Below are 13,386 nucleotides of genomic sequence, written 5' to 3'. Positions count from 1 at the left end.
TGCATTTCATGCTGGGACATTTTCTCCATTTGTTTCTGGTTCTACTTATTTCCTGGTTCCGTAAGTGTTACACACATATTCACTTGTTATCACTTTCATTTTATAAAACTCTGTCTCTTTATATGGTCTTGATCAAGTGGCATCAAAAGAAAAAAATTATATGCAATAAAAACTTCCATTTCTGTGTTCTCATAGCCTTTAAGTCCTTTGTTGGCACCAAAGGAAACTTCTTGAGCTATAACTTCTAACTATGAAAATGGTCATGCTGAAATGATTATACTGTAAGCAGAGTACAATCAATATATATTTTTTGCCCTAAATGTGTGGAAAGAAAATAAGGACATAATGTTAAATGTTTTCAAGAAAACTCAAAATTCAAGACTTTTGAAATGATATTCTTTTTGTTTGTCATGCCACAGGTAGTACATCATAGTTAAATGCTCTGTAATTCATTTCCAGTCCATCTGTTACACTTAAATACTTGAATTTCTTATCTTTTATGAAAGTAGCTTTCTGTCTTATATATTTGCTTTGCAGGACTTGCACTATTGCTTCCACATTGTGCATATGTTGATCTGTTTGAATATGTGCCCTCTGTGCGACTGACAAAACGATGTCATTACTGGGATGTAGCTGAAGACCTTTCATGTACATTTGGTGTTTGGCATCCTCTGGCAGCAGAGAAGCTTTTAGCATTGGCTCTCAACACAGCAAATGATGTGGCTGTTTTCTATGATGGTTATGTAAGAGTCCCTGGATACAAAACATTGGGATGTTGATCTTGTTTATTTATGTTTTCTTAATAACTTCTTCTTCTAACAACTATTGTTATTCACAAGAAAGAAATATTTATATATATTACAATAAATGATAATTTTCAAATTTTATTTTCATGAAATAGTTTTATAATGGTATCTAGTTTGTCTTATGTACTGTATTGACACTAACAGACTCCTCAAAATAAATTCATGTTTTGATAACACACAGCCCCACTCATTTTAAAGCAAATTCCTCAAAACAGAAACATCTAGTTTGTGATCTTGGACAAATTAAACTAAAGTGAAGTGTACAAATACAAATTTAGTATCACTGTAGTGTTAACAGTCAGGTCACTTTATTCAATGAATTTACTCTATTTCCAAGGTGGCACAGCATTTCTCAGTAATGATTTGGGAAAATGCAAAATGAAATCAGAGACAAATCTTTAATGCAGGTGATATCATTAATTATATCTAGATAAAAACTAAAAATCTGAATCAGGCAGACATTGCAAAATAAATATAAGGAATAAAGTCATCATGTAACCTCTGGTGTGAGGTTTACCAAATGATGTATATGAGTATGAGTGTCCTTTTAAATTTTTTGAACATTTACAGAATTGCTATTACAAAAGATGAGCTATTGTCTTGTTGGTAACTTACAATTTGATAGGAAGTAGCATTGTGGTTATGAACAGTCACTGTCATTTCTGTGATGCACCAAACAAAATTCGTGTAGTTCAGTACTTTGTTAACACATAATTGTGGTCAATAGCAGGAAGGGGAAATATGTTTCATAACTTATGACAGAAGTAGTTTTCAGCCTGACTTACAGTAACAGACACCATAGTTTCTAGCAATTTCATGTAATGTAAATATCAAGTCTCATTATCTATAGGAGTAGTTTTATTTTTTATTTGGAGTATGGATTTTGTTACAGATGCGTACAGGATTTTAACGATGGAATGATTGTTTATTCATCATTATTGTAACTGAGTGTGCTATGTTATGTTCAACTCATAACAATTCCAAAGGGGGTTACTTTATGCCCACCTTTTTTAAATATTGTAATCTAGGCATGTACTTTATATTTTAAAATTCTGGAGGAAATATTTATTATTTTCACTGAATGCTTCTGCCAAATTCTTTAGTTGTATTAATTTTTTGAGGTTAACTTAATCCAAATATTGAAGTGTAATTGATGTGTAGTAATAGATACAACATTTCACAGTGGATGACATATTCAATATTTTCAGGTCTGGGCCATACTTAGACATCAGAATCTCTTTAAAAAGTATGTTGTTAATAAAAGTCAATAACGATTAACAAAATTTGCATTTTTTTTGTGGTGGCCATAAAGTACCCTCCTCCCATTTGTAGAATACATTATAAAAAAAGGGTGTTGTTATTGCTTGAGTGAATTGCATCAAGAGTAAAATTTCCTCAAGAAAACTACAAAATTATGAGACCTGGCTTTAGGAAGCAAAATATTTAGTAATACCAACAAACACATTTAACAGTAAACACTGTCCTAGCTTTCAGAACAATCAGTTCCTTCCTGAAGGAGAAGAGAGGGGAGAAGAGAGGGGAGAAGAGAGGGATAGGCCAGGGAGGGTTAAAAAGGAAGAGAGGTCACCCAGTAGAGCATTGCAAGCACATGCCCACCTGTGTGCTGTTTTCTCAGCAGCTGTGTGTGAGAGAAGACGAATAAATTTAGCACAGCTTAGTGGAAGTTGCCAAAGATATTTCACTGACTTGCCTAATGACACATCTGCTTGCATAGCCAAATGCAAATCATATGATGCACAAAGGCTGTGAAGTTCCAGTGTGTACAGGCTCAGTGCTCTCCCACAGGCCTTGCACTGCATTTTAACGTAGCTAATCATCACATTTCCTTAGCCATTTGGAAAATTTGACATGTCCATTGGGTCACACTCACCAAGTGCTTGCCCACTTGGAAGCAAGCAAGACAGAAGCTGCACGGATAGTTAGTGATGGTGAATAACTGCTGCTCACTTGGCTCACTACATGGTTACAGTGCTCAATTGCTCAAACACAGCTGTTGATAGGATTGTCTCATCCTGAAGTCTGAGTGACCTACCCTTCATCTTTAACCTTGCCCAATTGCCCAATCGATCCATCTCTCCTCTCTAAGGAAATAAGTAATAATTCCCAAAACCAAGATAGTTGCATATATTTTTGTATGTGCCTATCAATAGTACTAAATCTGCCATCTTCAGTCACACATAATCCTAATAGCATTTGCAACATTTGTGGTCTATCAAGCTGGGAAACTACCTCAAAATGGACTACAAAAATCTCCTGGGCTACAGTGCATCTGCATCATGAGGGGTTTTCAATATTCTCTCACTCTCTTTGAGCAGACTATTAGCCCTAGAGAAAAAATGAATGGGTCCTTTTTTGTAGGAAATTGAATGTACTTCAATTTTGTATTGGGATAAGTTTTCACTATAGGACACAGTTTTGGAGTTATTCAAGAAAAACATACGAAAGTGATTTTCAGGTGCATCCCTTTCCCCCCTCCCGCACCAATCAGGATTTTTAGTATGTTGTTCATGGCATTCCTCCTAACATTCTACAAAAATTTGCGACTACATAAGTTACTTCCCATATTCAACTATATATATATATTTTTTTTGATCTTGTTTAAATGGGCTCTTATACCACTGGCTTAATTGACTATTATTAATTTAAACTTTCCATTGAGGGTAATGAAAGAAAAAAAGTGTTACTTAGACATTTTGCAAAAACTAATTACATTTAAAATTTGATATAAACAACTGTAGTAGCTTCATACTAAGAAGACCACACAAACAACACAATTTAACTGTCAATTTTGTGCTGTTAAAATCAGAAAATTGTGAGGTAAAACATACACAAACATAAATTATACAATTTGTGAGTGCACGACTAAGCCGATGGTATAATAGCCCAGTCAGTGAAGACCAGAATAGTTGGTCAAATTAGAATAGGACTCATGCTCTAAGGATTCTGCACAGACTTAAATGTTTGTATAGATTGTTCATTTATTGCAGAAATGATTTTTGCCTTTTATCAACATTGATACTTGCAAAATGTTGGTCCTGTGATTTTGAAGGCTCTTGAGAATGTTTTAATTTTCAATTTGAAGTCAGATAACAAATGACAAAAGAAATACGTTTTTCATGCGATATAATTACAAGTAAACAATTTTCTGTTTTTTCCATTACTTGTATATGAAACATTGCTTCTTGCCAAATTTCACAATCCTAGACCAATGGGGATCACCCTGTAGGTTTTGATGAATGAGTATGTTAGTATCAAAGTATATGACATAAATAACTGTATCTTCTGTCTGCACTGATTTAGAAGCTTACTTTCATTACACATCTATGGGACCATAGACTTCGACATTCGACATAAATTTCAATTTAATACATCTAGCCAATCCTCAGGAAAGGGTTTCTAACAGCTGGACAGACAGGCAGGGAGATGGAAGAAAGTGACCCCATAAGGGTTCCAATTTTACTAATTTATGAACGGAACCCCAAAAAGGTTGAAAATGGAAATAATTTGCATACCTTCAAATTTTTGTAGTGACAGGAGCGAGGACAACACACAAAAAATCCTGACTGGAGTCGGGTGGGTACAGGGTGGGACACTTTTGAAGGTCACTTTCATATGCTTTTCTTGAATAACTTTAAAATCACAATCTGTAACAATCCCAACACAAAACTAAACTACATTAAATTTCATACAAAACAGTTTCTATTCATTTTTTCTCTAGGAGTAATAGATTGCATGAAGAGAATGAGAGAATACTGAAAATCTCATGGTGTGCATGCATTGTAGCTTAGGTGGTTTTTGCAGGCCAATTTGAGGCAGTTTCCAGGCTTGATAGACCACAAGTTTGCTACTTTAAAATTATTCACCTTTTCTCTCTTTACACCAATATGGTATATTGTAAACAGTTATCATTTATACTCTGTAGACTGGAAAATATTCAATACAGAAACTGTTTGATACCAAATACATATAGCACAAACTTTCACCTTCATAATAAATACACATAGGAACTGGAAAATTTTAATTGTCATTTCTTGATCACCTACGTATACACATTGTTTTAGTGCTTCTGGAATCATTTAATTTTATTTGAGGAAACAGTATCCTGCATTATCTCTTGGTGATGTGTCATTTTCTTTGTATTTAAATAAACATATTCAGCTGCCTGGAATTAAAGAATTTAGATACTAATTTTGTTTAGTGGAAGTCCATAAGCAATTGACATTTGCTCATTTGCATACTGGTATACACTCTGTAACTCTGATTCTATAATATACTGTCTTATAACTGTAACTATCATGACTTCACAAACAAATAATTTCATACCTGAAGACTTCTGTGTTCTGTTTTTCTCTGAATGATTAGTAACTATTTTCTATGGTTGTCAATGTGTTATTAAAGTTGGCTAGTTAACATGGTCTTCATAGTCTTTAACTGTGCTATTGAAATGTGGCACACACACACACACACACACACACACACACACACACACACACACACACACACTTTTCTCAATGCTTCAAAACTGGCAGTTATCCGTATTATTTTAGTTTTTGAAAATGAAGTACTGTAACTGAACACAGCCTTTGTCATAGACTAGGAATATTATTGTTATCACTTAAAGAAAAATAGTTTATAATAAGAGTTTTATCACTAACAGTTATCAAGGTATTATGTTTACACCATTTCCACTTTATAAAAATTGCTGTAGAAGTCACTGAAAATAAAGGCTGATTTTAATATCCTCACAATGAATATTGTGGCATGATTAATAAGTTGTTCACTTGGCCAGCTGTTGGAAATGAAAGTTGTATACAAGAAAGACATCTATGTTACTTTCAACAAAAGCCGTCTGAGTAATTTGAAGATTCACCTCACCGACATACAGTTATTTGTAAGCGCAACACGATAATGCACCTGCTCATTGTTGTTGTATTGGGAGTGATATCACACATTGCTATGGCTATTTTGATGATATTCTTTCCTTGTCACTATGGCAGATGATATTCAGTGATAATTCTTTGTAAGTGCTCGGTTGGATAGAGGTTTGTGATACTAATGTAAATTTGGATGGTGAACTGATCAGTAACATGATGTATGCAGTTACACATTGTGGGTCTACCTGGATGTGCTTGAAATAGTATAACATCATGTTCAGGTATACACTTCAGAGGTCTTTTAAAATGAATGTTGGAACTTTTTGTAAACAATTTTTCCATGTTCTTTCTATTTTTTGGTGACCTGCATACATTATAAACACATTATATCAGTAATTGTTCCTCACATTACTCATGTTTTTGATTAGAATAATCATCACTTTTACAATCTTAGAAATGATGGATGTGTCCTTAATGACCTGGCTTATTTTTGAGCAACAAAGTATGTGCTGCAATGGAATAAATATTTATTTAATAATGATTATGAAAAGGATGCTTGCAAAACTGCAGCACTAAATTTGTTTTTGAGATCAAGTTTATTAACCAACAATGTATTGAATAAATATGTATGTTTTTCTAGATAACTACATGTCTTGTGCACATGTGCTTACTTATAAGATCAGGGCATACACAAAAGGACTCTTCAAATACAGACTGATACTGTGTAATTAATTAATGATTAGCTGTTTTGAAAATATGATTTTGATATTATGAAACATTGTTTTCAAACAATTTTGACTATGAGAGAGAAAATTTACAAGATAAATTCAGTGATAATTTTTAATTCTTATTTACAACTTTCTCAAGTAATGTATTCCATTTCAGAGAATATACATTAACGTTTGTTACATTTTGCCTATAATTCTTTATTGTTGCATTTCACCTGTTGTTACTATGATCTGTTATCCTTAAAAGAGCTTTTTCCTCCTCATTTTTAGAATGACGTATGTTCCTCACAATGTCAAAGTTTTTGTAAGCATGAACGTGTGTGCCCATGAGTGAATCATGAGCTTTCGTAACAGTTACCTTTCCATAGTGGATTGTGTTATTACCAGAGACAAAGATTTTATTAACATACACCTAAACAGCTTTCATTTGTTGTGTTTTCTATTGATTCAGATACTTGTTTCTATTAACCAAACTTAAACAAGGTTGAAGTTCTGCAACTTGTCAAAAGCTATAACACATGAAGGAGATCATTATCATCTGTGGCAACATTATCAGTTGGCTGACAGGCACTATCATTACTAGAAACTCTATACTATAATGATTCTTTTTTCTTGACCATTGTTTTTATTGGCTTTGTTACACCTCGTGTGTTTTGGTGTTACGCCATCTTCAAACGGTCTGTAATAAAATGTGTGTATGTGAGAAACAAATGATGACATCAAGTAATAAATAGTAAATAAGCTGTGTCAAGTGAATGGAAATTAACACTTACCAAGTACACACATCAAAAAAAAATTTTGCATCACCTCGGTTCTGAGAGTTCTGGAACCTGTACGGAAAACTGGAATAGAGATCAACATAAACATAATTTCTGCCCTTTTTATTGCTCATGAAAACCACACATTGCATGTTGTACCACCATACAGCAAGACCTTCAGAGGTGCTGGTCCAGATTGGTCCAGATTGCTGTACACACTGGTACTTCTAATACCCAGTAGCACATCCTCTTGCATTGGTGCATACCCTCCACAAGTTCATCAAGGCACTGTTGGTCCAGATTGCTCCACTCCTGAATGGTGATTTGGCGTAGATCCCTCAGAGTGGTTGGTGGGTCACATCGTCCATAAATAGCCCTTTTCAATCTCTCCCAGGCATGTTAAATAGGGTTCATGTCTGGAGAACACGCTGGCCACTCCAGTCGAGTGATGTCGTTATCCTAAAGGAAGTCATTCACAAGACGTGCATGATGAGGGCATGAATTGTCATCCATGAAGATGAATGCCTCGCCAATATGCTGATGATATTGTTGCACTACCAGTTGGAGAATGGCATTCACATACCGTACAGCTGTTACAGTGCCTTCCATGACCACCAGTGGCGTACATGGCCCCACATAATGCCGCCCCAAAACAGCAGGGAACCTCCACCCCTACTACACTCACTGGACAGTATGTCTAAAGCGTTCAGCCTGACCAGGTTGCCTCCAAACACATCTCCGATGATTGTCTGGTTGAAGGCATATGTGACACTCATCGGTGAAGATAACATGATGTCAATCCTGAGCTCTCCATTCGGCATATTGTTGGGCTCATCTGTGCTGTGCTGCATGGTGTTGTGGTTCAAAGATGGACCTTGCCATGGACGTCAGAAGTGAATCTGCGCATCATGCAGCCTATTGTGCACAGTTTCAGTGGTAACACGACGTCCTGTGGCTGCATGAGAAACAATATTCAACATGGTGGCGTTGCTGTCAGGGTTCCTCCTTCCATAATCCATAGGTAGCGGTCATCCACTGCAACCCTTGGGTGCCTGAGCAAGGCATGTCATCAACAGTTTCTGTCTCTCTGTATCTCCTACATGTCCGAACAACATCGCTTTGGATCACTCCGAGACACCTGGACACTTCAGATGCCTGAACACTTCCCTTGTTGAGAGCCCTTCCTGGCACAAAGTAACAATGTGGACATCATTGAACTGTGGTATTGACCATCTAGACGTGTAATGTTACTTAAAATCCGTCTTGATTGCAAATTTTTTTATTATTCATATGACCGGTTTCGGTTCATTCAGAACCATCTTCAGATCTGATATTTCAGTTACAGGAGTAACCCGTCCAAATCAGCAACTTTCACATGCTACGTCACATAAAATTGGTTGGCAAAGTGCACGTCATTTATATTAAATATAACACTATTACCGACAGGTGGCGTCTGGTACATTTGTTACATTCCATTTGCACATACTGTATTCAGTAGATCTTTTTTATATTAAAAAATTTTAATTAAAATATGTAGATGTCAAAGCTAAAATCTGTACTTGTCAGGATTAAAAAACAGTAAAATTATCGTTTTTATACGATCTAAAAGGCATAGGGTGATTTATATATCTATGGTGCTGGTGTGAACTTGTTTTCTTCTACGGTCTGCTTCCGTGGTTCCCGCCACTTTGGTGTTGTGCCGCGGTCCGCTCAGTCATCTGCTGTCCATCGCCGCGGGCAAGAGGGCCGCACAGGAGGGCCCTGTCAACGACGCCAGGCGTTGCACGCGTCTTCCGGCTTCTCCACCGCGCACCGTATCTCATCCCTCGGCCTGGATCTCCATACGCAACAGTTGTCATCTTAGTAGGTCGTCATAAATGCTAAAATAGGCGTTATGATTAAATTCGCTTTGTTCGTTGAGGATTAAATCAGGATCTTTATTTTTGTGGGTGTATATTTCGATCTCTTCTAAAATGTTAAGAAACCGTCCCTTGTGAGCTCTATGCAGGATGTCTAAGTTGTTTTCAATATTCGTGACTGAGTGCTTTGTCGTAGCCATATGCGCCCCAAAAGCTGTTTTGTTTTGAGAGTAGGTGTGCTCCCTGAATCTGGTTTCAAAGTTCCTACCAGTCTGCCCTATATATTGTTTACAGCAGTCATTACATTTGATTTTATATACACCTGAATCCTGAAATTTATTCCTACTATTACATATTCTATGCCGGAGCTTCAATTTTAACGTGTTATTTGTTCGGAACCCTATTTTGACGTCGGATTTACGAAAGCATCTTTCAATTTTGTCTGCAATTCTTCCATTGTAAGTGAGAGCTACATATTTTTTCTTGTTGTTCCTCTTAACTGCTACTTGACTTCCTTCTGTTTGTTCCATTTGCCTTTTCTTTATCTTCCTATAAATATTCATCACCTGCTTACACGTATATCCGTTCGCTACGGCCACTTGTTTTAAAATACTTAACTCCTTTTCTACTTCGTGTTGGCTTAGTGGCAGGAACCACGGAAGCAGACCGTAGAAGAAAACAAGTTCACACCAGCACCATAGATATATAAATCACCCTATGCCTTTTAGATCGTATAAAAACGATAATTTTACTGTTTTTTAATCCTGACAAGTACAGATTTTAGCTTTGACATCTACATATTTTAATTAAAATTTTTTAATATAAAAAAGATCTACTGAATACAGTATGTGCAAATGGAATGTAACAAATGTACCAGACGCCACCTGTCGGTAATAGTGTTATATTTAATATAAATGACGTGCACTTTGCCAACCAATTTTATGTGACGTAGCATGTGAAAGTTGCTGATTTGGACGGGTTACTCCTGTAACTGAAATATCAGATCTGAAGATGGTTCTGAATGAACCGAAACCGGTCATATGAATAATAAACAAATTTGCAATCAAGACGGATTTTAAGTAACATTATAAAATCACTGATTGCGGTTATCCCGTAAGACATTATGTCTGTTTTTGCAAAACATCTAGACGTGGTTGAACTACAGACAACATGAGCTGTGTACCTCCTTCCTGGTGGAATGATTCGAACTGATTGGCTGTCGAAGCCCCACCATCTAACAGGCGCTGCTCAGGCATGGTGGTTTACATTTTTGGGTGGGTTTAGTGACATCTCTGAATAGTCAAAGGGACTGTGTCTATGTTACAATATCCAAAGTCAACGTCTGTGTTCAGGAGTTCTGGGAACTGGGGTGGTGCTAAACTTTTTTTGTTGTGTGTATATGACACACTGCTTTGTAGGCTAACAAATACCAAAAACAAATCTGTCCAATACATTGTATCTCCTCAGTCTTATGTCATACCTGTATATGTTCAACAGATACAGTTTTGCTATTTGTTGATCTATAACGCATTGCGTATAATATGTTTGGTAAGCGTTATTTTTATTCACTTGTCATGGTGTATTTACAATTATTTGATGTCATCACATGTTTCTCATACATATCCTTCTTATTCAGATCCTTTGAAAATGGCATAATGCTCAAATGCATAAGTTGTAAGGTGTAACAAAGTCAATAAAAACTGTGATGAAGAGAAAAGTGTTGTTATAGCGCAACTAAAAAAACTGCGACATCTCACAAAGTATTTATGCAACATATCTCTAAACTTCACCGTGTCACAATGAAGGCTACTCATAGAAGATAAAATAATAATAATAATAATAATATAGAGATTCTGAGTAAAATACGTTGGCCTAAAAACTTGAAAAACCTATCTAAAAGTAATAGATCATTTTTCTGCCATACGGAGCAGTACATAGAAATTGGCTCTCTGTACAGATGCTCAGTAAGGCAGACTGGATGCTTTATAGCCAGGTACATAAGGCAGACTGGATGCTTTATAGCCAGGTATATAAGGCAGACTGGATGCTTTATAACCACGTACATATGCTGAAAACCCAGGAATAGCATGCAGGATATGGAAGATGATGTCAGCAGTAAAATTCCCTGAGTCATTTTGGCATCTACAGTTCTTCCATCATTTAATGAGGTGAACTAATTCATATCAAGATGATATCTGTCTCTTGATGAGTAATAACATGTAAGTGACCCACCGATGTGCCAAAAGTGCATTCGCAGCAGAGAGGGACAAGCCCTCCTAAGTTGTGAAGCCAAAATTACAGCTTACTATCAAAAAGGATAAATGTGATGGAAGAAAGGGACTTCCTGTCATCTAGACCCAACCACTCTGAGGGATTAACCAAACTTAAACAAGGTTGAAGTTCTGCAACTTGTCAAAAGCTATAACACATGAAGGAGATCATTATCATCTGTGGCAACATTATCAGTTGGCTGACAGGCACTATCATTACTAGAAACTCTATACTATAATGATTCTTTTTTCTTGACCATTGTTTCTATTGGCTTTGTTACACCTCGTGTGTTTTGGTGTTACGCCATCTTCAAATGGTCTGTAATAAAATGTGTGTATGTGAGAAACAAATGATGACATCAAGTAATAAATAGTAAATAAACTGTGTCAAGTGAATGGAAATTAACACTTACCAAGTACACACATCAAAAAAAATTTTGCATCACCTCGGTTCTGAGAGTTCTGGAACCTGTACGGAAAACTGGAATAGAGATCAACATAAACATAATTTCTGCCCTTTTTATTGCTCATGAAAACCACACATTGCATGTTGTACCACCATACAGCAAGACCTTCAGAGGTGCTGGTCCAGATTGGTCCAGATTGCTGTACACACTGGTACTTCTAATACCCAGTAGCACATCCTCTTGCATTGGTGCATACCTCCACAAGTTCATCAAGGCACTGTTGGTCCAGATTGCTCCACTCCTGAATGGTGATTTGGAGCCCTTCCTGGCACAAAGTAACAATGTGGACATCATTGAACCGTGGTATTGACCATCTAGACGTGGTTGAACTACAGACAACACGAGCCGTGTACCTCCTACGTGGTTTGGCAATGATGAAACAAGCAGTAGAAACTCCTGCTGAAATATAAGCCAAGTGTGGCCTGTTGTGCTGTAAGGGAGACAAGCAAAGGGGTTCTACTATGAAAAGAAATGGCATCCCAGCCCATCACTCATGGTTGTCAGGCCATATGATGGGTAACAGGCAGCTTGGTATCACACTGCTATTTGGGGAACCTCCAAACACATTGCTGGTCATTGGGGCTCAGTTTAAAGTGGAATTCATCACTGAAGACAATTCTACTCCAGTCGATGAGATTCCAGGTCCAAGACATGTCTGCTGTTCATGGCAAACCGTCCTGAGCTTACATTTCAGCAAGATAATGCTTGCCCCCACACAATGAGAGTTTCTACTGCTTTTGCCTTTGTATTTGCCAAACCCTACCATGGTCAGGAAGGTCATTGGATCTCTCCCCAATTGAGAATGTTTGGAGCATTATGGACAGGGTCCTGCAAACAACTCAGGATTTTGATGATCTAACATGCCAACTGAACAGAATTCAGCACAATATCACTCAGGAGGTCATCCAACAACACTATTTTCAATAATAAACCAAATATGTGCTTGCATAACGGCCAGAGGTGTCTAGCATGTTATTGACTTGCTCAGTTTATAAAGCTCTTTCTTTTGAATAAATCTTCCAATTTTTCTAAAATTGTAATCATTTGCTTGTCTGCACATGCAGACCACATCTACTGATATCCATCCCATTTGGATAATTCCTTTGTGGCACAACTTTTTTTGTCTTAGAGTGTATTTTAGAGTACTGCGAAAATAACTAACTGTGGAGGAAGGACGTCAGTTGCTGGTTTACTGCAGTGATTTTTTGGGGTTGGGTAGGGGGAGCATGGGGAGCTGTTAATAAAACCTAAGATTGTTGTTCACAGAATGTGAGACGTTTTTGGCCAGATTCCTGTGTTTTATAGCTTTGAGACATCTCCAAAGGACAGTTTTATGCCTCCATGTTGTTAAGGTGACTACTGCCTCCCCTTCCTACAGCAACCAAAAATAGGTAATGATTAAATGGCTGGAGGAAATTAAATGCTGCCTAATCATACCAGTAATAATAAGAACAAAATTTCACTGTTAAGGGAGTCAGAAATGTCACAATATTAGATTCATACTAGGATGTCCAATGACAATCAAATTTTATATGAGTTTTACGCTGCTTCATACACAAATAGCAGGAAACATTGGTTCGCAGGGATGGTTAACTGATGCTTT

General features: G+C 36.8%; 1 protein-coding gene across 2 annotated transcripts in view; it reads left to right on the top strand.

The window, feature by feature from the left end:
• The window catches only part of LOC126161673 (beta-galactoside alpha-2,6-sialyltransferase 2), an 82,304-nt gene extending 79,989 nt beyond the window's left edge, over positions 1-2,315 (top strand). The window contains exon 4 of one of the 2 annotated variants that reach the window (XM_049917677.1): positions 538-2,315. In XM_049917677.1, the coding sequence (XP_049773634.1) occupies positions 538-779 (242 nt within the window). In that variant the 3' untranslated portion in view covers positions 780-2,315. The remainder of the gene's footprint in view (positions 1-537) is intronic. The other variant, XM_049917676.1, reaches the window with a different exon arrangement.
• The last annotated feature ends 11,071 nt before the right edge of the window (positions 2,316-13,386 follow it).

Source organism: Schistocerca cancellata, chromosome 2 (assembly GCF_023864275.1).
Source record: "Schistocerca cancellata isolate TAMUIC-IGC-003103 chromosome 2, iqSchCanc2.1, whole genome shotgun sequence".
Classification (NCBI taxonomy): Eukaryota; Metazoa; Arthropoda; class Insecta; order Orthoptera; family Acrididae; genus Schistocerca; species Schistocerca cancellata.
This window is presented reverse-complemented; position numbering and strand designations above follow the sequence as displayed.